The 22,207-nt window shown below is 33.2% G+C and overlaps 1 protein-coding gene across 7 annotated transcripts in view; it reads right to left on the reverse strand.

Moving 5' to 3' along the window:
- The window catches only part of LOC140059786 (muscle-specific protein 300 kDa-like), a 160,431-nt gene that overhangs the window by 45,993 nt on the left and 92,231 nt on the right, over positions 1–22,207 (reverse strand). For all 7 annotated transcript variants that reach the window (XR_011847254.1, XM_072105689.1, XM_072105692.1 and 4 more), the window contains 8 exons: positions 21,957–22,082; positions 19,717–21,465; positions 19,342–19,500; positions 18,702–18,884; positions 18,179–18,361; positions 15,570–15,902; positions 3,445–3,669; positions 316–444 (listed from right to left, as the gene is read on the reverse strand). Coding sequence is in view for 6 of the 7 variants with exons in the window: in XM_072105689.1 (XP_071961790.1) it covers positions 316–444; positions 3,445–3,669; positions 15,570–15,902; positions 18,179–18,361; positions 18,702–18,884; positions 19,342–19,500; positions 19,717–21,465; positions 21,957–22,082 (3,087 nt within the window). In the remaining variant the exon portion in view is untranslated. The remainder of the gene's footprint in view (positions 1–315; positions 445–3,444; positions 3,670–15,569; positions 15,903–18,178; positions 18,362–18,701; positions 18,885–19,341; positions 19,501–19,716; positions 21,466–21,956; positions 22,083–22,207) is intronic.

Below are 22,207 nucleotides of genomic sequence, written 5' to 3' on the forward strand. Positions count from 1 at the left end.
CCTGTCAGAAAGGTGGTAACGCCCCTGATACAGGGAGCTATTTTGGGAACCACAACCCCTGGGTAAGCTCCTACTTGTCTCGAATGATAAACTGGGTTCTATAAAGTATACTGGTTTATAATCTTTTTCGAGAAGACTAACACCAGAACTAGGAGTGAGTCAGCCTCAAACCCATACCCATGCCGATATTGTTGGCTCTTAAACGGTACTCCTGCCTCAACCGCTCATTTATATATATTCTTTAAAACCTGACTGTCACTACATATACTGAGTTTCAGGTTTTTACGAGTAAAGCAGACTTGAATGTGTACTTACTTGCATTTGTAGTTTTTCCCAGCACTGATTTAAGTGTCCTAATGAAGCCTTGAGTTCCTCTGTAGATGTCACGTCTTCTTGATCATACGTCACTGATCTCCTAGACTGTCGATAAGAGGGTATAGAGTCCTGCAATCAAGTGCAATACAAAACGATTACGATAATAATAATAATGTATGAGAATAAAATAAAACACTTTTCAATAGCTTAGCAGTAGAGAAATTTAAATGTCAGTGTAAAAAATAAAACCACCTGCTATTGATTTAGCTTGAATTTTGTGATTTGTTTACTGTTAATAATAACTGGCTTTCAACAGTACAGTACATCTGACAGCTTTAGTTATTTGACTACATGTTTATATTCTTGTTTGTTCATTGTTTTTTCCACATGAAATTGTTCATATTAATTTAAATTGGTTAATAATCTCAAATAATTTTAGTAAATAAAAAAACATTATCCCTGAAAGTCATTAATGTGGAATACAAAGACTGCAAACTTGAAGCAAAGTCTATTCAACTCGCATCAACTCGGCACAACATTTAAAACAAACAGATATTTTGGAATGCAATAATTATGAACTTTTTAGCTTCTATACTTTATTAGGATCAAGTTAATTTGGGCCGAGTTAATTTGGGGCCGAGTTGACTAGCGGCCAAGTTGACATGAGGCTGGGCTGACTAGGATAAAGTTGACACGTGCAGTGTTGACACATGACTGAGTTGGTTTCCCTTTAAGTGTGTCACAACTAAATGACGAGACAACCGTCATAAGGAATTTTCCCACAAAAAATTGATTGCAAATTGTTTTTACAGTAAAGGTTTTATTTATTAGTGTGCACATTTTATTGAAGAATTTAGTCTGCACTTACACATGGTGATAAAATGGCACGCCTACCAACGAATCGTAACAAACACGATAGATATATATCAGCACATGTGACAGAATCCACGCAAACTGTTTATCTTAACAATTGACTCAGCCAGTGGTCTTGTGTGCATCAACTCTTTTAAATGTAATTAAGTAATGTGCTATTGAAGGTGTTTAATAAGTGTACAAACGTTCTTTTCATAAGAACCAAGAGCACTTAAACTAATTAAGGAACCAGCAAACCTTAGTAATTACAAAATGATGATATACTATCAAAGGGAATTTATTGGTAATACAATTTATATTGAAGGAAACGTGTAAGGCTGGAGTGGCTTACGCAAGACGTAAGGTAATCCATGGATTAAAATGTGTGGCATGGTATAAGTTTTATATAAATTTTAACTGTCTGAATTGGTAGGGGGCAATAATATCATTGATTTCAATTCAGTGCCATTGTTTGCCTATAGGTCGAATAAAACATCATTTATAATAATGAAATACAAACTTGTTTTACTATGAACCAATCTAGAATTGAAAGCTGAAGGGATAATGGTATGTGCATGGGTAAATCATTGTAAACCAACATTTCTTTAGGGAACAAAGTCTCTTTGAAACTCAGCAATATAATATGATTTTAATAATACCAGAATAAAGTTCATATCAATAACATACCTAACAACTATTAACTTCCACACTATCTTGGTACAGCTAGAACATACGATATTTAAAAGTATTCCATATATTTACTGGTGTATTGTGCCTAATATAAGGTTCTCTACCTCCATTCCTTCACCCCCTTGGATTGAATAAAACGTTTTATTGGATAAACAGAATACCAAAAAAGGACGCGAATAGAACCCATTGTTTTTGTTTTAAGAAGATATATCAATGAGAAAACAATAATTAGAATCACACTATAATTAGTCCTGGTTGATTAACCCTATTTCCCAATGTCAGTGATGTGCACGGAACTACGTAACAAAGAACAAATTCTCTGTTGTCAGTCAGTGAACCTTACTAGGCCACTGGTAAGACTAAATATAATATTGTTGGGCTTAAGAAATCACCAGAATTTATGTTATCAGTGTACTAGGCCTAAATAACTATTTTCAACCAATCTCCCCATGGCATAATGGTATCTTATCTCCGATCATTTAATTTCTTTGATGTAAGAGGAAGATGGCAAATATTTACAGAATCCAATTATAATACGTCAGGGCTGTATAAATATTAAACGTTTCTTTGTTAAAAGATGGAACATTTGGACATATGGTGAACAAGTTTATCTATAGCTTTGTGATATCTGGCTTTACAAAATAAACAACATTTTGTTGCATGACAACCAGAGTTGCAACTACAACAACCAGATTAGCAACTACAACAGTCTGAGTTACAAGAACAACATAGTTGCAAGTGCAACAGGCTGAGTTGCAACTACAAAACTTTAAGTTACATGTTAACCAACAACGTACTGAAATACTTGAATATACGCAATTTAATATTTGAAAATCACTCGAATTAAGCATGCATCACTGCAACAATTTTATAGTAAATTGCCAAATGTTATAATTCTGTGTGAAATGGTAAAAACAGCATCTAAATATCTCTTTCCGCTAGAACACCTTTTTGTGGTAATATTACAATCGCAGTATTTAAGCAGTTTTGCTGTCTCATTCAGTGAACAGTAACAAAAACAAAGCAAGATTAAGTCAGGTTGAATCAACAGCCATGTTGTTTGTTTGATTGATCTTTCAAGTTAAAAAACACTCACGCATAGAAACCTTTGATGATGGCACTTTGTTTTGTCCTCACCCGTCAAGCCTGTATTCAAACGAAACTCCCATTTTTTTATAGCCAAACTAGAGATCAGTAGTGAAGGCAGGATGAATATGCCTAACTAGCTTTTGGCTTATGATGAATTTGTGGAAAACATGAAACCGTTCGTAAAAATCCTGGCTACGGGCTTGCCCATTGCATACTATATAATTTTCACCTGATATAATGAACCAGATTTTTATACAACATAAGTAGTTTAATCAATAGGGATTTATTTTTCAATGTGAACATGTGTATTGATAAGTGAGTTTTTGTACAAAATGTAAACAACTTTGGCATACGTGACAGAACATATATCTGACAGTCAACGTGTTATTCAATAATATACTATATGATTAAAGTAATCATGTATGAAAGGATTTATGGAAGATTAACATCTGATTACTTTAATCCTTTGCTGAATAATATAAGGAAAAAAATATAAACCTGAGGTCTGGTGTATTCCAACGATGTCTTCAATTGTCGTTTCTTATCTCCAAGAAGTGCGCTTATTTCCTCCCATCGTGCTTTTATCTCATTCACATCCTGGTCACTGCCTCCACTTTCTCCATCATAACTGGTGGCGCTTGTTAGTCGGTGACGTCTTCTTTGACCCTTTCTGGCGATAGATTTCACAAGAGTTTGATGTGCTGATAACTCCTCTTCAAGTTTCTACAAAAACGACGATAAATATGATTAAAATAAACAAACAAATTAATCTAAAACATAGTTAATAGACTATAGCAACACAATTTTTGGGGTCAAAAGAAGTGATTTCTGTGTTAAAGACATAATCATTTTTTACAGTATGAAATAACGTAAACACAGTTTATACATTATATATTTATACAATACACTCAAATGTTATTGCTGCATCATCGATAATTATACAAATTTTAGACAGGTATTGAATTGTTGATTAAATATTAATGAGGGTATGAACAATAATTTGATTTCTGTTGAATGTATGTAGTACTGTAAAATGACAAACTTGTCCATATATGTTGTACAACATCATGATAGCCCAATTGGGATAACAATAATCTTTCTTTTGAGGCAATTCATTATTTATAAAAACGTATCTGTATATTGGATTTACAAAATGATAAGATTCCCATAGGGAACACTCCCCTTGCTTCTGTTTTACCAAAACAGAAGCGTGTTTTTATTTTACTGAAACTGATGTAAAGATAAATATACTGTAGTTGGATGCTTGGATATTGTGTTAATGGTTTGTTGGAGGTTTGAAAGAGGTAGGGTAGTATTTGAGATGGTAGGTCTTAGGGGAACTTGTCTTTGCATTGTAAACCTATCTCCAAAATAAGTATACAATACAAAAAAACTACACTTGTATCAATCATATCAATGTACCATCTCGATTCATCCTGACCCATTAAAACCCACGCAAACACTCCATGAAACAACATTCAGCCTTTTGCTTTAGGGTCAAGTTTAGTATTTGCCAACACAACGAAACAATTGAACCTAACAAACCCAATTGAGATTATCATTACCCCAATCTACCTCCGTATATTTAATTAGTTACTCAGGCTGTAAAGAACAAGGACAATAGTGATAAAAAGTAATTACTGTATATCTAAACTTCAAGTTGACCAAAAACAGTAAGACTATTGTGTTTTTTCAGATGTCCAGGATTATAGGCAAACAAGGTAAGAAGAAGGGTAGAGACAGATAGCTATAAACGTGTTACCAATGATGTCATGATACTTGACCTTCAGTGACCAAACAAATCTATTTGACCAATTTTGTTATTTATCAGTTTGAACATAGATAAAACAGTTTAACTATCGAATAATTCTGCTAAATAAAATCTTCAATTATTTTATAAATTTAACGAGTGGCCAAGAAGTAAACTAATGTATAATACATTAACATGCACTTTTAGATTTTCATGTTGACTTTGACATGATTACATCAGTTTAGTTCGTCTTCTTCGTTCACTAGCTGCCTTGAGGGTTAGGTGACTATGGATTTGATGTACACCAAAAAATCTCGCGCAGTTCTTTCTTATCTATTTTCCGCTGTCTGGGCACTGAGTGAAATCTAAAACGAGAGCAGTCAACTTGTTGGGAACGCATTACATGTCCTGTGTCCACGTTCACCCTGATATCGGATCATGAACTCCCCAAACATTTTGATAGTTTGATAGTAGACCATACTTCTTGTAGTAGAACAAGTCTTCTCGGTTAAAGAAATAAAACGGAGGTCCAGTTACACATTATCTGGCTTCTATTGGAAGTACTGTAGCAGTTTACCATCTCAGCTCCGTCCAAGTGGTCGCCGAGTGGCAGAAGGAGTGGCAGATACATTACAACAACATTTTTTAGATGCAAAGAACTTCATAGTCATTGATTGACATTTCAAATATTGAATAATAGTCTTTGTATTGCTCTAGTAAACAATTACACTACACCATAGGGAAACATAGCAGTATATACTATTTACTTGATGGGTAAATAGTACACTATTTTCTCCATGAGTAGTTATTACCAAATCCACTTCAATAAGCTGCATATTATTAGAATTAAGAAAGTGGAAAAATCAATAATCATAACCTTAATTCTTTTATGTAAGTGCCTGCCTTATGACACGAAATTAGATATAAATGATTGCCGAAAAACCCAAGCAGGTCAATAATGGCTAAGCTAATGGCAGATTATTTTCTCGGCTAATGGTTAAAAACTTCCATCCTGAGCTACTATTATGAAGAAAAAACTTAATAAAAGCTAAAAATCTGATCGGAAACAAACATTTTAGTTTTAGTTAATGGAGTTAGTATTTATAATGAATTAACTATAGTGATAACTGTTAAAAAATATAGTAAACTACAAATCTGTCCACAGCACTGGTGTAAACCTTTAAAGGGCACACAAGCTGGATGTGGACCTCCAGTAAATCATTATTCTACTGCTAAAATTATGATGAAGGAGAGGCTTGAACCTGTGCTATTCTATGGCTATGGTTTGCGGCGTCCTATTGAAGATGGTAGTGTGTGATAATAACAAAAATGCACCAAGATGACTAATGCTGTTTCAACACGTTATCATTTACTGCACAAATTGAGAACGCCTTTTACATGTTGAATTGTCCAGTTTCTGCTGCCAAGAAAATGTATTCGCATAGTCATTTTTATGTGTAGACAGATACATACATGCCTATGGCTAAATTTACACAGAGAATGGAAAAAAAAATAATACTATGCTGTAATAATAATAATATACAACATAACAACCTCAAGGTATCAATAAAAACAACAATAAATATTGTTTTGAATAAAAAAAAAACAACAGAAATGGAAATTAATTAAAAGTACTATAAGAATCATAAGCCGACCTTGATGGTTGCTAGGCAACGTGACTCTATTACACAAACCAGCTCAATAATGTTACAACTGTATAATTTACGATAAACCTTGATCAAGTGAAAAGCAATTTAATAAAAGCAAGAACATGTGAGCTGCACATAATTACAATTATTCTCAATTAAATATCTCATTCAACAGCTTAATGCACGTTTTGTGACATTTGTTGTCATGAATGAATTCTTCTAAATGTAAAATCTAAAATAAACTGATGTTATACTTATTCTTATATGAACAATGATGCTAAACGTTGAAATCAAAGAATAATTGATGTGTGTTGTCACAATAACTCGCCTGGTTGTGGGGACTAGCCCATTGAGTACCAAGGAAAATACAGTACTGTGGATGGCTTTCCCAGAGTGCAGTCAACTCTCCCAATACCAGACACTCTGAAACCCTGTGAAACTATTTTTCTTGAGCGTCCAAAACTTTTTCCTCCATTATAACACATTTAGACTTTCCAGACGACCAGACAACTAAACTGACATAGGTCAGCTCAAGATATGTGTTATTGGGAGAGCTGATACTAAGCTAGTCTTATACTAATTACAGGGTGGATTCAGGATTTTTTAAACAGTGCTAGCACATAATATTACAGTCTGTCAAAAATAGATATCAAAAAGTAGTTGACAATTTCATTTTAGTCTTCAAAAGGGGAGCATACACATGGTAAACCTGAATTTAATCATCAAAATAATTTGTAAAGGTTGTATCATTGCACGTACCTATGCACGTTAAACAAAACATTACACACAAGAAAAAATCTGTCGTAGACAGAAGAATTTGTGCCATAGTTATCGGCACTGACATGAGGCAGGGGAGAAGAATGTTGTTAAAAAGATGTCCTCTACAGTCCGCTAAATAAATCTCCACCATTTTATTATTATAGTCACCCATAAAGAGCAAATATATTTTTTTAAAGAATTTCTTTTAAATGAACAAACAAGATAGGGTGCTACAACTGATTTATTTAAATACTATTGTATAATTTTGATAAATATTATTCTATAAATTTGATAAATATTATTTTACATCACACTATTACATTTCACTCTCACTTTCATTGTATATTCTTTCTTTCACTAGTTGCTAGCATAATATCAATATGGTACAATAGCAGATGTTTTAATATAATTATGAATTCAATCAGTTTTTCAATTGATAACGTCAATGTGTGTGTACTGAATATACAATACAGTTATTTTAGGTATATACTGCATAGCGCAGATAGGTGTAAATAATGGATGGTTAAAAAATGAATGCACCAAAAGTAGGCTCACAACCATGAAAGATCAATTTTCTCAAAACTGCTTTAGTTTGCCATTGTCATAGCATTCTTGGAAATAAGTCCAAAGAACACTCAATTTTGTACAAAATCTAGTTGTTTAGGTATTGTTTGTGAGAGTACACTATATTAGTAATAAATACTGTCTTAAGTAGAAATTTCTTTGAGTTTAATTTGTGCTGTACTAATCCAAAAACAGTTTATTTCAGCAAAGTTAACTTTTGCCTATAGATATAACCATCATTACTGTACACACATGATGAAGAAACTACCGTGTGTATGTATTTGTACTGTATGTAGTATAATTACCATCAGTTTTCCTATATAAGCATGAAAAGGCTAGTCACATACTATGATGAATTGATAGCATGAGTTGCATTTTTAATCGGTAAAATTGTGGTTAGCTAGTACATGACATTTTATCGGGCATTGAAAATAAAAGATATTTCATCAAAAAATTTACTAAGAATTAATATTAAGAAATATTATATTTCTTTTATATACAAATTGAGTAGGCTGTGTTGCACATTTTCTCTGATTGAACTGTACTTGTCGACGGTCACATTTACGTTACTTTACCTTGTGATTTTTTTTATTCGATTTTTATTTATTTATTTATTTTTCTTGTTTATAAAGTGTTTTCATACAGTACTTCTTGAGATGATCCTGACTCAATTTTCATAGTAAAGTCACCTGTGTAGTGTTTTTAATAGTCGCAATAAATGTGTTGAGAGATTACCCAAGTTTTATATACAAAATTAAAGCTATTTTGACTTGAAAACCTAATTGTTAAGCTCACTATCAAATTTTATGTGACAAAACAAGCACGAATGTGCGATACTCGGGGTACAGCAAAAGAAGCTGTAATGACGTCATAAGACCGGATGTAACGTCACATACACATCAATAACCTTGCTACCAAATACGGCTATAGGGTACCATCTTCGAGACGTGATATGGCTGCATCCGGTTTGAAATTTAAAAATCCGGCTCTATAGCTTTGAGGACATGTCCCTGTAGTATATTCATGCCAAATACCAGCTCAATACTACAATGAATAAGGAAGGAGTAGTACTTTATAAATCGCACTTTTTACTCAATAGTGTCCAGATGGAGGAGGAGCAGAAAATGAGCAAGTTCTAGACTCGGGTACCCTGAGTAAAAATGTGATGTAGCTATGAACATGATGATATATCACTACTATATTTGGGTATATCACTACCATATTTGGTCACATCACACTTATTCTGATAGTGTAGACAGAGCTTTACAATGTCTATTAACAATCAATACAGCTTCCTGTTTGAGGTTTTCAAATACAAGTTTGAAAGGAAAACAGAAATAGTCATGCGGTTTGAAGTTGATATTACACTGAATAGACCAATTTAAGACTTGTACAAAAATCATTAATGACACAGTGAACGATTCTAGGGCTTGTCAACAATTTTGTTGAAAAATATATTTAAAAGAAATAGTCAGGTTTTGCCAGCAAGATCTCCTGGACTAAATTGCTCTAACCAGTATTAAAATGGTGTAAAAAAAATATGTAAGAATATTATACTATCAAACAACAGTTGGGGCAATAAAACATGTACTCTTACTATTTAGGAACCCCAACATTTTGCCAATACCCCCTTTTATTTCAAAAAATCAATGAAAACCTTTTATGATCAGAAGTACCTAAATGAATCATAATGTTTATAACTTGGCTCTTACAAACCACAGTAAACACCTTAGCCACCCATCAAAACTAAGTATAAAGACGAGCTTACCAAATACAGGAGTGGTCCTACCTACAAACAACAAGATTCCAAGTTTTTATTTTATATCCATGACTTTCTCTCACTGGAATTTTGTCAAATACAAAGCTTTTGTGCTTACTTTTTTATTAGCAAATTCTTTCTATTACTGAATATAAGGTATTAATAGTATTTTGAATTAAATATATGCACTTGCTTCTTTACAATACTATTAACTGAAGTACAGTAGAAAGAGCTTTAAATCTTTTATTTGTAGTAATTTTCAAGCACTGTGTTGCGAGTGATTAAACACACACTATCGTATTAAAGACCACAACAAAAAATTTTGATCATCATTGGAATTTAAGTTATTATAGAAGTTTTGCTTTTCTTACTAAACAATACTTTTGCTAATAATAGGAAACAGTAGATTAACTTGAAAAAGTAAATGACTGAATGCACATCAAAATACACATAATTGTGACAGAAGGATTATTTAAATTTTGAGAAATACCACCAAGAGGTCTTGCATCATTGAAAATTGGTTAAATACAAATGTTTTGTATCTCTTCTTTCATTTATCAATAATAGATAGATTTACTTTAGTATAACAAATAAAACCTCAATGAAATTCTAAATCTAATCCATTGTTTGAAAGTTTACATGGTATTAAAAGAATGCTAGCAGTAACCACACTACATGTAATTGAATAAAGAACATCATCTACATCATTTTAAAATCAATAATTGTATAAAAAATCATGAAATGTTATCATTATTAACATTAATCTTAGGATAAATTGTCAAGGGCAATGAGTTACCCCACAGTTAAGTGTACTGGAAAATCCTAGGTATAAGGCACTAAACAATTATCCTATAGTACCCATCACAGTAACTATTACAAAACAACAATTTAAATACACAGTGAAAAACACTTAAAAAGAGGTCTTACATGGCAAATTAATAGGACACATGATACAGTTCACTGAGCAGACATAAGGGGGGTAATGTGGCTGGTAATGCATTACAGCATGGGAATTAACAACAGCCAAGGGCAATAAGGCAACAAGGGAAAAGTGAGATCATAAGGTTAAACAGGGTTACAACATGTCTGTCTGACCATGTCTGACTGGCTACAGAAAATTACAAATTTAATGCAAGGAGATCACTATGAAGATATAAAAGAAAAGTTACTATCTAAGGGAATAAAAAAACTTTAATTAAGATTGACATGGCTATTTATTTTTATTCAATTGAGTAACTCAAAAATAAATTGGCCGTTGAAAATAGAACCAGTTTACTGTACACATATGTTTGCAATCCATAATACACAAATTAGTATTACAATAATGTCATTGAAATCTAAAACTATCTGGTATTTATAATTTAATAGGAAATTATTGAAATAAAGTTTTAGTTTTTCAAAAATTTTAATTGTATACTCTATAAATAACCATAAAAAAATGTAAAATAGTTAGACAACAACAAATACTGTATATTATTGTTCTTGGTCCTTTCCATAAAAATGATTGTTGATTAAATGTAACAAGTGCCAGGGCATCATTTATAAGGAGCGCCTGCGCGACCGCGCTCCTCCGCGCTCCTCAACAGGCTTCGAGGAGAGCAATTTATCGCGCTCCTTAATTTTCAAAATAGAGCCTAGCTTTTGACAGTGTTGATTTTTCTGTCAAGAGGCCTAAAAACACGTGGATTTTAAAAGTTAAAACCAATCTAGGCCTAGGCTAATATATAAGCTAAGTTATAAAGCTACAAGCCTAATGGCAGTCCCTCGTTTTTAAGGATCGCGATCGCAATCAACAACCTTCGAAAAGGAGAGCAATTCATCGCGCTCCAGTGCGAGGTACCAACAAAGGGGATTCCCCTGCCTGCGCGCATTCAAGGGCGAGTTTACTTCATCGCCTCATAGTGCAACCAGTACGGTGTCATAGAAACAGCTCCTTTACAGGAAGATCATGTCCCAACCAATAATTTTTCCCTTTATGTTTTTATGGAACGAGTTAATAAAATATATTTAATTTTAAAAGGAAACATTAATATAGGAGGCCTAAATATAATGTTTATTATTTTAAAAAGCTTAGCTGCTGGTTGCTTTAATTATGTCATTTTGAAGATGGATTATTTCTTCGAAAGTTCTAACCAATTTTGGTCACTCAAATCCTCCTCAAAACACGTGCTGACGTGTGACGTCAGCATCTTCTAGAAGCTCTCTCAGCCCTCCCCTATTGTGCGTGCGCCCATGTGTGACACATGTAAACACGATCAAATATCTTTCTTAATTATTTTAAAATGACACTTTGTAACTTATTATCAATATTTTAATGGCTGTTGCATGTTAGAATTGTATAATTTATGAATTGCAGGTAAATACTTTTCAGGTTTTCTGTCTGATTTCTAGGCCAACAAGCTAGGCTAGAAAAGCTAGGCTAAAGGCATAGTTGGCCAGGACAGGATTCTCCAGGCTCCTGAAACCCAATCTACCCAGGCCATAAAAAAAAAATTGGCTTGAGTTTTTTTACTGTAGAATAATACGATCCCCACGGAAAATATTTTGTGAAGGTGGGTGTGGGGGATTTTAGGGGAGAGGTACAGTATACATTTGTTGTGCCCGGCGGGGGGGGGGGGGGGGGTTATCCCCACCCCTGTCGGGCAAAAAAAATGTGTACAAAAAATTAATAATTGTAATTTTTTTACATATTTACATAAACATTTGAGGAGAGCGATTTAAAATTTTTTCAAGGAGAGCGAATTGCTCTCCTCGGTGATTTGAGGAGAGCGATTTGTTGCTCTCCTGGGTTTTGCATACGTGATGCCCTGAAGTGCACCATATTGTAGATTAAACAAAATCAATTATTCCTAAATACTAATGCAACAGGAGGTAAGTGAATTGCTCTAATTCTAACATGGAATGTTTTAAAACATAATAAACATAATTTCATGATAAAAAACTAAAATGTTCACTAACATTCTAAAAATTGCAGTAGAATGTATCCTCTTTATTGGGACACCCCCTTTTCAGGGGACACTTTCCCACAAAATGAATGAGGTGCCATATGTTTTAACAATACAACCAACCTATTTAGGAGACACCTCTATCAAAAGGGACAATTAAATAATGGAAAATATGTTTTCACTCTGCAGCCAATGTCTATTCAGGGGGTCACTTTGTGGGTCCCAAATAGGGATTCTAATAGGGATTCTAATAGAGGTTCTAATAGGGATTCTAATAGGGGTTTTAATAGGGGTTCTAATAGGGGTTCTAATGTAGCATATGTTATACACATTTGATATGTACTGTATTTCCTTGAAATTATGTATTTGATTCATGTTATTTATCTACAACGGAAGGAGAATAGCTAGACTTCCTGTAATGGATGCCATACATGTATACTCAATAAAAATGGGTTCAGACAGTGAGTTATAATTACTATTCCATGGGTTTATCACAAACTGATATTTGGATATACTATCACCATTTCAACATTTATAGTTAATTCTTAAAACAAGGGGATACTGTACAGTAGGCCTAGTCACTCTACCAGTCCATGGAGGATAACTCTATGACCAGTCATACCCCTGTGTGATTTTATCAGCAAGGAATAGCAAATTCTAGCATATTTATCTGGGTTACGGTTACAAAAAGGTTCCAGAATGGTTGCAATACCTACCTAGTGTCAACACCTACTGTATACCTAAATTCTACACAAATAAAAAATGTAAACAATTATTTGAATGCTAACCAAAGCAGATTCTTACTGAAAATCAAAACATCAAAATACTGTTAATGTTGTGCAACTTACATTATTAGTGGACGGAAGTAGTTTGCGTCTCTTTGGCGTAGTCATCTTTGAAATTCTATTCTAAACATCTACAAAACAACTTGTTATATTGACCATTTCATAATAACTGATATTCGAGTTAATCTTTGTTGGTAATATTCTTCCAGTGAGCAAACATTTCTGTGACAACAGATTTCTTATCAAAGTCCAGGGCACATATTGATTTATGTACACAACGCGATATGTTGAGCAACAATTGTGATAATGTAACAGATGAACAGTTGAAAATAGACAAAAACACGTACACACAAATCAAGGTGTTTATTTAAATGTCATAAGGCACTGAAAAAAATCCACTGAAATAGCTGCTACGAATCAACATAGAATATTCCAAAAATAATATTGAGGAAATAGTAGAAGATGTATCCAAAAATAAAGCGTGTCATCTATTTCTACTTCCACCTAAATACTGTAGTACTATGACACACACACACAGCAGACGAGCGTTAAATACTACTACACTACACACACAAGTGGAGAATCCCACTATGCTTTGAATCTTTGAGGTCATTAAGATTATGCAAATCAAGTGAGTGATGACACATCCTGTTTTATGATTGGCTGATGATTGTTCTGGTGTTTTGAATGGGTATTTAATTGTTGTTCATTTAATAGCTCAATCAAGCACGGTACGGGTGACACATGTGTACACATTTGTATTGTATTATTATGATTTTATATTGATTAAGTCAAAAGTGTGAAATTTCCCGAAGTGTAGAAAGTAATACTTAATTTTGCTTGTCATTAATTATTATCAATTTGTTATTTATTAATATTAATGTTATACATTTTATAGTTAACATAGTAGCATTGTAATGTGGTTGTTAATAAATATTGTTTGTAGTTTAAGAGAACGCACCTTTATGTTACAAAAGCCTATGTTTAATAAATGATTATTATTATACAATTTTAAAAAATACTACCATTTTAAGGACTAAAATATAATTAAAAGCAATCGGTCTTATTCCACATTCAATGCAATTTGATTTTGAACATCTAGATGTGCTATTTACTTTAAAACTAGCGACTTTAAAAATAGCACAGCATTTTCAATCATGTTTAAAAATAGCAACTCTCCACTTAAAACTGAGGTGCTAATTATGTTATACTTTTGCCAAATGAATCACCTTTTAACACAAAATGTTAAAAATACAGTAATTTTTTTTTTTCAAGGACTGAAATGAATTGTATTACAAATATATAAAAATTTGTTAAAATTGCTATAAAAATAGAAACATCTAATTTAACATTAAATTAAAATCAAAATTAAATATCGTACCATGAAATTAGAAAACATACATGAATAAAAAACCTCAAAACATTCACTTATTACATATCTAAAAAATTACTGGGGTACCAAATTACACAAAAAAAAAGAGCTAGTGGTGCCTATTAATTATATCCACCATGGTGGGAACTGGAGACGACCTAAGTCTGCTGGTTTTACAATGAGGTACTTCTAGAAGGCGGTTGACTCTGAGAGACCGAGCTGGCTTATGAAGAGGGGGAAACATTTCCCTAAACAGCTCGGATTTTAATAAGCCTTCCCCGAAAGACAACACCAGTTTGTTTCTTCTCTCTACATACTAATAATGACCTTTTCACAGGTTGTTCTACATATCATATTTATTATTAGATAATTGTATTTAAAAATAAGGACTGAAAAGCTATTATGGTAAAAAAAACCATCAATGAATAACATATTAGTAGTACTGTATATTCATTCATTAATTAAATTCATTTGGAGTATTTGCTTAGAACTATCTACTTGGTAGAATATGCATACTGTACAGGTATATTATAAATTAATAAATTAATTATTAATCAACTCAATTAGAACCTCCTCATTTAATCAACCATGTTAAACAGTAATTCTCAAATAATAGGTCCTATTTTGAACATCTCTTTCAAAATATTCTGCTGTTTATAGCAAAAATAAAGAAATGTCTTAAAACATTTTCATATGTAATGGCTTCTCTTATATTAAACGGAAATTATATTCTTTTATTGATTGCACAAAATAGGAAATACTAAGGAAATTAAATTCAAACTAGTTGCCATTAATGTAATATTCATACTATTGTCGGCTTGGAGTTGTGTAACAGAAAAAATTATTGTATGTTATTGAATATACGAATATTAGTGGGTTTTTATATTTAAGAAATATTGTTTTTAAAATGCTTAAAAAAATAATAACGTCTTCTGATAAATTGTATACATTTATGGCTAAAAAGGTCAGCTGTCATGTTATGAATCTGTCAGGGGCAGAACCTACTTTACTTACTTAAAAATAATAATTCAAAAGCCTACCTGTTGTAGTTCAGCTTGCTGCTGCAGCATCTCCACATTAAAGCATGCCTCCTCAGGTGATAACAAGAAACTTGATGCAGCCTGGTTCTTTTCCATCCAATCTTGCATCACCTTGTATTCCTGCACGAGTCGCTCAGCATCGCGATTAGCACACAAGTTACCTTGTTTATCGCTCAAGTCTTGTTTCAATCTCTCCAGTTTATCTCGGAGCTCTGCTTCTTGCTCCAGTAACTGGTGGCCAAGAGGGATGTCTTCTACAACAAGGGTGTCTTCGATGAAGGACTGGATGTCATCCAATTTCTGCAGTTTTCGACTAACTTCCAACAAACGATTCTATAATTTCATAACATAATTAATTAGTCAAAGATAACATTTGTGCAATCAAAATGAAATATAATAAATAATATTCAAATTTAGTCCAGAAGTTACAAATATGTCACAGCATACCATGGGTTGCTTTCAATATAGCATAGTCTTTAGATCATATCTTATGATATCGTATGGCTATGTCCTGATAAAACCTGTATTGTTAATATTTTTAAACACATATTACTAGCAGCCCAGTCATGCCTAATCAGGGACTTTTTATTTATAGGTCCATGGCTACCTGCTAAAAATATTTTTTCACACTACTAACATCTATTTATATAAGTAATTGTATTATCCAAATTGTGATACTCACCTAAACTAAAATATATCATGAAAAGTAAATGTTACAATACTGAATTAAACATATTCACAAGCACTGCATAAAATGGAAGGGTATCCCCTGAGAATCTACAACAACAGTTTATTCTATTGAAATACAAATAGGATTTTAGCATTCATTCATTATTCATATTCTACTGGTATTTAATAGATTAATTGTTAAAAATTCAATCATTTGTTTATTAAGCTAGCTATTGTTAAGAGTGATCAGATCAGGTCATCTGTCATGCTCTGCTATCATCCTTTTCAATTTATTTTTTTCTAAAGATTTAATACGATTTATTATAATAAATACTTTATGACTAGCTTGTTCATAATATACAATCCACTCTCCCAATACCAGATTCTCTGAAAATCAGAAAGTCTCCCAAAACCAGATTATGTTAAGGTCCCAACTTCTCTTTAAACCATTAGAATTACCAGCATTTCTAGACAAATTAGACCATCCCAAGCATGTACAGAATATGGAGAGCTGAAAGAGTTGCTATCTAATTGAATGTGAACCAAACCATGAAAACCCCAGTGGTCTAATGATTAGGACATCTGCATATCAAGCAGAAGGTTCCAGTTCTGAATCTTGGTGTAACTATCTATGTAACCTATCTTAACAATTTAATGTATCAGTTTTTTAATATTTTAGTATAGATAGTAAGTCAAAATCTCAAGTAGATTAATATCGTGTATTTCGCATCTCTCACCTGCATACACAATTCCAATTAGAAAAACAAAAAAATGCTATAAATCTACTACACTGGCCCCCAAAACTTTATTGAATTAAAGGAAAACTATAAACTTTTCAGTAGATATGTGATCTTTTTCTGCTGCAACCTTGAATAAGCCATTGTACTTAATATATACACTTAATTAAGTACTGTATATACCTAGCTTAGAGCTAAATGACGGCTTGGCACGCAACAGGCATTTAGCAAATCACCACTTACAGCAATCATGTTTTTATTCTATATTTCTCATTAATCGTATATGGCTAAGTAGTGATTTTACTTCAAAACTCCCTTTCATATCAAATAGAAATACATTGAGTTTGGTGTAATAAAGTACTTTCATCAATGCATTTGTCATACTGAAAATGAAGGAGATGAAATGATAGGTCTGCGATAAACACATGCTATCATACAATCACTCAAAATGGGCGGAAAACTGAAATGTTCATCATTGAAATCAAGAGGAAGATACAAATCAATTTTTGACAGACTACTATTACAACAAATTAGTTCTCTCCTAATCCTGGATCCATCACTGTTTCCACTTTTCCCAGATTACTGGTAGTGGTAGGCATACAGTATTCTGTTTGGGGCAATGATGTTTATAGATGTGAAGTTCATATTTTGTCCTTGTAGATCTTTCCTGTTGCAATAATATTTTAATATTTCTAATTTGTCTTTTCTTTACACACCCAATAAGATCTTTAATTTAAAATAGTACTTAATATTTGGTAAATTAAATCTGAATTTACACATGACTTAAAAACAATATATTACTATTACAGAGGGCTCCCTTTGTAATTCTGTATAAAAGCTGCTTAGGCAAATTGTTGGTAGAAATTAATTCATGTTAACAAAAATTAATAATCTATGGCAGTGTAATTTATTTAAAGTACATGCTCAATTTGGTCACATTGTATGCATTGCATTTATGGTAATTGAGATTGTGATGGTGAGGAACTGCTGGTATATCTAGTATAAAGACACAGGAAAGATACATAGAAAAATTACTGTTTATCGATTTTATATGCTGTGTCTGTTTCTCAATACTAACTACTGTAAAGCTCTGTCTACACTACCAAAAAATGTAAGGTGTCCATATATGGACATAATGATGTCATATTACTACTATATTTGGGCACATAGTGTAGACAGAGCTTAAGATACTTTCATTCTTACCTGGTTTTTGATGATTTCCTCCTGTATTCCAGATATATCTGGTTCAAGTTCCTCTACTTCCTCTTCATCATTTTCAACATCAAGAGTGGTATTCAATTCTGATATCCAGTCATCAACATCTTGTAAGTCGGATTGACATTCTTCGAGTTTACTAACATTCTCCTCATGTTCCTGATGCCTTGTCTACATAATAAATAAACACAAGATTTGTTATCAATAGTAAGATTACTTTTCCCAGAAACAAACTAGAACCTTCTGCAGGAACCAGAAAATTCCAAATTCACACCCCAAAACTAATAAATAAGTAGTAAATTAAACCACTCTTGTTGAGAAACTCCTTCCAGGTGACTTCAGAGTCTACAGCAAGAAATTATAAATATATATATAATTTAAAAATAAGAATGCTGACCTGATTGATAATTGTATTCTTATCAAACTGTCTTAGCATAAAAGGGTATAATTATACAGTAACAAAAAATCAATTCTAAGGAAATTAATAAATATAAATGAACTTGTTTGTTACCTCTGCATCGTAGCAAAGTCCTTTAGCATTCTGCTTAAGTCTTCCAACCTTCTCTTGCAGGAGATCCAATGACGACAGCATTGCTTCTCTACTATTGACATCGCCAGGTAACAAGATACGCTCTCCTTTGTCATGTACTGTATCAATAGCCTTTTTGATGTCTTCCAATTCATCCAGAAGAATCTAGTAGAAGAGATTCATAAACAAAAATGATGATACTCATGTCACTCTATAAATTAATTAATAGAAATTATAATATCTAAAAAAGAAGGTGGTCGAAAAAGTGCTTCAAGTAATTGGCAAAAAAAGGTCTTGCTTGTAATAACAGCTCTTGAGATCTTAATCCTTCATACAAAATGTAACCACCATTGTAACTGTGATTATATAGTGGATAAATGGGATCCAAAAGAATGGACTAGCAGACGTATAATTGTGATGTAAAATCTTTTATCTGTACAGTATTCTCCACTGATCCCTTATCAACACACACACACACACACAATGTCTCTCTATTAATGCCCTTTATAGAACAGTGATTTCTATTTAAATGGTTACAGTACATTAAGATGATAAGGCTTCTGGTGAATGGAGGATTGCATTCTAACATCGATAGGCAGTTCAGGCTTGAGGAAACACTCACCTTAACATGTTCAATCTTCTTGGGAAGATCATCAAGCTGTTCAATTGCTTTAAGGCTGGCTTCTGCTCTCTCCATATCATTGCTGACCTGTGACAATGCATCTTGGTACTCTATCTGACGTTTCAATGCATCTTTCAGTTGCCGTTGCTTCTCTTGCATCTAAAAATGATAAATATGAAAAGACATGAAATACACAGAAAAGTTTAAAATGGAAAGTAATGAGTTGAAAGAAAATCATGTGGCATTAGAAGAGTGAGAAACAATAGAAAGTCGATCAGCTGATCTACTTCTTCATATTGCCAACAAGAGATCACTCATTAATACAGTATATACTTTTGCAGGCATTTATTATATAACAAATTAAATAAATCTTACTTTGTTCTGAAGATGAATCCATGATTTGTTAAGGTCTTCAACTTTCTTGTCATCATCAGCATCTGTAAAAGAGAGTGCTAATGGCTTGGGTTCCTCATCAAGATGCAGACCACTTGGAAGACTGACAGCTTTTACTGGACTCACATGTGAACCAATTGCAACTCTTGAACGTGGTGAAAGAACAAAAGAAAATGCATCTGGATCATGTGCAGACCTTAGTGATGAAGCAGAGTGCCAAGAAGATTGGGATTTACTGCGTGGAGGTGTTCCTTGGTTGCTGATTGGTTGTCTAGATAGAGATAATGCTTGTGACATTGGGTAACTATCGATGAAGATTGGGGCATGAATATGACTTGTTCCATTTACTGCAGGTTTTTCATTCAGGTTCAAATCAGGAATATCATCCTCATGTGGATGATGGTCTTGAACAGGTGGATTACGCCATTTGACACGATTACCTGAACCTTGTCTTCCTGATGGAGGCTTTTCTGATGAAACTCCATCAACCTCATCAAAAAGATCTCCAATAGGAACTTCAACTGGAGATACACATGTTCTGCTAACCCTTTCATCAATACCAGGACGTTGTGGTTTTTCATTGATGTCAGGATAATTTGGAATTGATTTAGAGTCAATTTCAAGATTCTTTAATTCCTCTTGCAGATCACACAGAGGTACATTCTCTCGAGGATCTACTGGGGAAAGTTTTTGAAGCACTGCCATATCATTAGAGTTAAACAACTTTGGTGTTGTTTCACCACCAACTGGTGATGGTGGGGGTGTTGGCGCATCTGGAAAGTTTAAAGCTATTGGCGTACTCTGGACATTTTGTTTTGAAATTTCATTTTCATTTATCATTTCCTCTTCTAAGGGTACAGTCACTGGTGGTACTCTACTCACTGGATTAAGGTCCACAATTAAAGACTTCCAAATATGGACCTCTTCTTTTGGAACCAAAATCTCAAGAGCATTGTCAGTTTCATCTGGGACTTTCTTAATTTGCAATGCACGATGAATTAATCCAAGAGCAGAAAGTTCTGGTGATGCCCCAACTGGACTTTCCTCATCCCTCTCATCTCCAGAGTGTTCCAATTGGGGACTTCCTGTTGGGGTGTAGAATCCAGGTGAGGATACACCACTGGCTGATGATGGCAATGAAATGGCATCACTTGATCCAGATAATTTACCATCAATATCATCCCCAGGAAGAGGATTTACAAAACGTCTACTGTGACCTGACAGAAGCAATTCTGGTAGTGTCTTGATTGATGTAAAACCAGGCAGTTTGTCTGATATGCCATCAGTTGTCCAGCGTGTCATGTTAAGTGGTGAGAATTCTTCAGAAGGAAACTCTGCAGAGCTTCCAAGTCCACTTTCAAAGGCATCCTCCTCAGTCAGATTTCTCTTATGCTTCTTTTGAGGGTCTACAAGCTCTCTTGCAACAGCCTCCAAGCATACTGTACCTTCCTCTTTCAGATCTTCAAACGGTAATCTAGGTTTAGATGCAAGACAAAAGGTATATTCTTCTTTTTCTCTTGGTCTTTCCATTGTATCTTCAACTCTTGATTTTGTTATGATTTCCGATGGAATTGGAGTAGAGTGTGATATTGGTTTAGGAGTCGGTTCTAATTTTTCTTTAGCTTTCCTGCGAGCTTCTTGTCGCTGATTAGCTTTCTGCTGTAACTCCTCCTTCTTTGTCTTAATATCATGAATTCCAATCTCAAATGACTGTAATTCTGATGACAATGCCTAAAGAAATCAAAGAATAGTGAAGATTTATATAATTATGATATTATTAAATTAAAGCTAATGGGTATACATCTGTCTGAACAGCATCCATAATTAATAAAATATGTAATTCAGTTTTTAAAGGTGTTTGTATGTGGAGTATGAGGCCAAGATTTGTTATCCATGAAAAAACAAATTTGCAGGAAATATTTCAGCACATAGGCGGATTCCTAATTTGAAAAAATAAAAAAAAAAATACAAAAGATAGAAGGTGAATTCAAGCTCTTCCTTTTAATGTTTAGATCCTGCTGAACCTCTAATTCCCAAATCCTTTATCTGCCACTGCTGCACAAGAGTCAGGCTAAGAAATATGTGTTTATTCAACAAAAATTTCTTGAATAAAATAAAATGTGTATAGTAGACTCCTTGGAAATTAAATAATTTCCAATTTCATAATTTGATTTGTATAATTGACAAATTATGTCAGATCAAATATCAATCAGCGTACTTACATCATGTTGACTCAGTTGATGTTCTAAGCCTGGAATGTCATCAGCAGTAATTGGTGTAGATACAACAAGTTCTTCAGCTTCCAACAGCTTCCTGGATAACTGGTCAAGATGGGCTACAAAGCTGTCCTGCAGAGCAGCAAAAAATAGAAATTTAATGATAATTCTAATGACAGACATAAATGCAAATTGATTACTTTTTGTAGTAAATTCATTTGAAATTCCAACAGTTAAAATTGTAAGGAATTGTAATA

Source organism: Antedon mediterranea, chromosome 10 (assembly GCF_964355755.1).
Source record: "Antedon mediterranea chromosome 10, ecAntMedi1.1, whole genome shotgun sequence".
In the NCBI taxonomy this organism is placed as follows: Eukaryota; Metazoa; Echinodermata; class Crinoidea; order Comatulida; family Antedonidae; genus Antedon; species Antedon mediterranea.